At 40.9% G+C, this 3,482-nt stretch overlaps 1 protein-coding gene across 1 annotated transcript in view; it reads right to left on the bottom strand.

Annotated features, from left to right (window-relative positions):
- Window positions 1-3,482, bottom strand: part of Tmem38b (transmembrane protein 38B) — a 47,434-nt gene that overhangs the window by 22,446 nt on the left and 21,506 nt on the right. Inside the window, exon 2 of the mRNA XM_031377433.1 lies at window positions 1,891-2,047. Within this exon, the coding sequence (XP_031233293.1) occupies window positions 1,891-2,047 (157 nt within the window). The remainder of the gene's footprint in view (window positions 1-1,890; window positions 2,048-3,482) is intronic.

The following is a 3,482-nucleotide window of genomic DNA, read 5'->3' as shown; positions in this document are numbered from 1 at the left end:
TTAACAAATTCAGATAAATTGAAATCATATAACTTTTCTCATCATAATGCAATAAAAGTTTAAAAAAACACACACACAGTAAAACTTGGAATCCTGTTCATATGGAGGAGGCTTAGCCTGCAGAACAATTCAGTGTAGTCAGTCATTCCATACCTGATTGGATAGCTTACAAATTTATTGGATGTTTAGAACAGCTGTAGATGAAGTCAATATTTAGCTACAGATCAGAGAGATGCAACATATAGTTTCATAGTATTTAAGTAATTTTTTTTCTCTTAAAGTCACCAATGAAGGATTTTGTCAGGAAAAAAAATTATAATAGCTACTTGTGGTGGTTTGAATATGCTTGGCCCAGGGAATGGCACTATTGGGAGGTATAGCCTTATTGGAGAAAGTGTGTCACTGTGGGCGTGGGCTTTAAGATCTTCATCCTAGCTTCCTGAAGTTAGTCTTCTCCTGTTGGCCTTCAGAACCAGAGACCTCTCAACTCCTCCCGCCCCACATCTGCCTAGACACTGCCATGCTTCCACATTGATGATAACAGCCTGACCCTCCTGTAAGCCAGCCCCAATTAACGCTGTCCTGTGTAAGACTTGCCTTGACCATGGTGCCTGTTCACAGCAGTGAAACCCTAACTAATGTACTACTTCACAGGACTCATAGTATGAAAATGAATCCTAGCTGCTTTATAGTATTAATTCAATAATTACTAGCTATCAAGTGAATAATTCTACCCACCTACTTTCCTTAGCCACAGGTTTCCTCTACTATGTTACCATTACTACAATTATTTTTAACATCTATCCCTGTTTATAACTATTTAATACATTCACAACTATTATAATAAAAATGAATGTTTGGTTATTTTTCTCATTGTGTTGTATGTGCATGATGAGCAGAGGGCTGCATGCTACAGTGAACGCGTGGAAGCCATGAGGGCTGCATGCTATGGTGAACGTGTGGAAGCCATGAGGGCTGCATGCTACGGTGAATGTGTGGAAGCCATGAGGCTTCTCTGTGCAGCAATCTCCCCTTCCAGCTTTGTGTGAGTTCAAGGACTAGAACTCAGCTTGCCAGGCTTGAATGGCTAGCTCCTCTACCCACTGAGCCCTCTCACCAACCCCAGGAAAAATGAATTCTAAATGGTCCTAATATATATTAAATTGATAGTGTTTTTAAATAGAGAGTGTAGTTACTTTAAATAAAACAAAGTATGTTGATTGGAATCAATAATCAATATATTATAACTTAATTATTCAATCTAAACATGCATGAAGAAGAATCCAAGCCAATTCCTGCTATCGTTTTCCGAATTCATGTTTAAAGATGTCAGAGCCTTTAAATAATCCAATAGCCAGATGTGGTGCAAGCCTGCAACCCCAGCCCTGGGGAGACAGAGGTAGCTAAGTCCCTACAAGTTGGAGGACAGCCAGGGCTACACAGTGAGACTCTGAACCTATCTATCTCTCTGTCTGTCTGTCTGTCTACCTATAAATAAATAAACAAACAAATGATGAAGCCAACAAAGAAGAAGACAAGACAAGAAAAGCTTGGGCTTTTTGTTTTGTTGTTCACATTTACATTTTTTAGAATGTCATAATTCTATCTAAGTTTATTTCACAAAACAAAATATTTGGGCCAATATTTAATGTTCTTTTATGTTAAAATGTTCCCACAAACACTAAGAACAATTTCCACTGGGAGAAGATAAGAGGAAGAAGGGGAAGAGGCAAACTTTGTACTTAAAAATCTTTGGCACTATCTGGGTTCATTCATTGCACATGCATTAACTTAAGGACATAAAAAAGTTTAAAGGAAAAAGATCCATTTTACTGCAATCTATTAAACAATTCTCACAAGATCTCATAGTGCAGCCTGAGGGCAACTTACCAGATTGAAGATGCCAGTAAAATATTAGTGTGGTTTGTAAGAAACTTCAGTGGAGACTCTGCAAGCAGTATACAGGATAAAATTCCTCCGCCAAAGCAATGGAGCATAGCACTCAGCCAGCTGGACAGGGGGTTACTCCATGCCGTTGCCGCTGCTCCTGAAAGGACGGAGTAAAACATGCTCTGAGACCACCGTATAGTGACCAGGAAGTGCTAAGCACCCAATATGCTAGAGAAATAAACCACTTGTTTATTTATTTTCAGCAAATGATATTCGCAAGTGTGCTCATCATGGCGATTTGGATCAGTGTTCTTTTTAAGTCATGGGCTTTACTGTGTGGGGTACGGGGAGAGGGGAGAATATGCAGGTATGTTGAGAGGGTATTCTCCAGTGCTGGCACATGGAGTCAGAGGTGATGTCATAATCTTTCCTCCATCACGTCTCCACATTCTTTTTTGAAACAGAGACTTGCTGAACCTGAAGCTTGCTGCCTCAGTTAGGCTGACAGGCTGGTAAGCCTCCAGGATCCGCTGGTTCTGGGCATGTGTCGCTTTAATTGCCTCTTATTTGGGTTATGGAGATCCAAAGTCAGCTCTTCATGCTTGTGCAGCAAGGGCTTTATCCACTGAGCCCTCTAACCCCAAAACAATAGATTTTTCTTCAAAAAAAATGTCCATTTTTTTGATGTGGGGGAGAACGTAAGAGCTAGCACACATATCTATGTGCTTGAGTGATGGTGCAATTGCCTATGCATGCACATGAGGAAGCCAGGCTTGACCCAGGGTCTCTTCCTCTATTGCTTGGTCTTTTACCATTTTGTTTTGTTTTCTTTTGTTTTGTTTTGTTTTTAGGCAGGGTACTATGTAACTTTGGCGGGCCTGGAACTCTCTAGGTAGACAAGGCTAATCTCATACTAGAAACTAGAGATCCATCCACATACCTCATCCTCCTGAACACTGGAATGAAAGGCAAACATCACTATGCCTGGCTCTCTACCTTACTTTTAAAGACAAGGTCACTCATAAAATCCAGAGCTCACTGTTTTGACTATACGGGCTGCTAAGCAAGCTCCTTGGATCTTCCTGCCTCCATCCTTAAAGCTCCTGGGTTACAGGAACATACAGCCCCATGCCCAGCTTTAATAGGAGCTAGGGACACGAACTCAGGTCTCCATGCCTGCACAGCAGTCACTTTACCCACTAAGTATCATACAGTCCCTGAGGTATTGTTTAATGACTGATATTGACATCCTTAAAATACCATCCAAGTTTGTTTTACCAGTTCCCTAGTAATAGACGGCTTACTAGTAACTGATTTAAAATGAGTCCCACTTGGTGTTTCCTTCTACCCCAAATCTTACTGTGAGAACTCTGAAACAATGTGTCAAAGGAATATATTAAGAAAGGACAATTCAGAGACTATTCCACCTGGGAATCCTTCCCATATTCAATCATCAAATCTAGACACTATTGTGGATGCCAGCAAGTGCTAGTTGACAGGAGCCTGATATAGCTGTCTCCTGAGAGCTCTGACAGTACCCAACTAATACAGAAGTAGAGGCTCACAGCCATCCATTGGACTGAGTACAGGGT

This window comes from Mastomys coucha, unplaced genomic scaffold, assembly GCF_008632895.1.
Source record: "Mastomys coucha isolate ucsf_1 unplaced genomic scaffold, UCSF_Mcou_1 pScaffold18, whole genome shotgun sequence".
NCBI lineage: Eukaryota > Metazoa > Chordata > Mammalia > Rodentia > Muridae > Mastomys > Mastomys coucha.
This window is presented reverse-complemented; position numbering and strand designations above follow the sequence as displayed.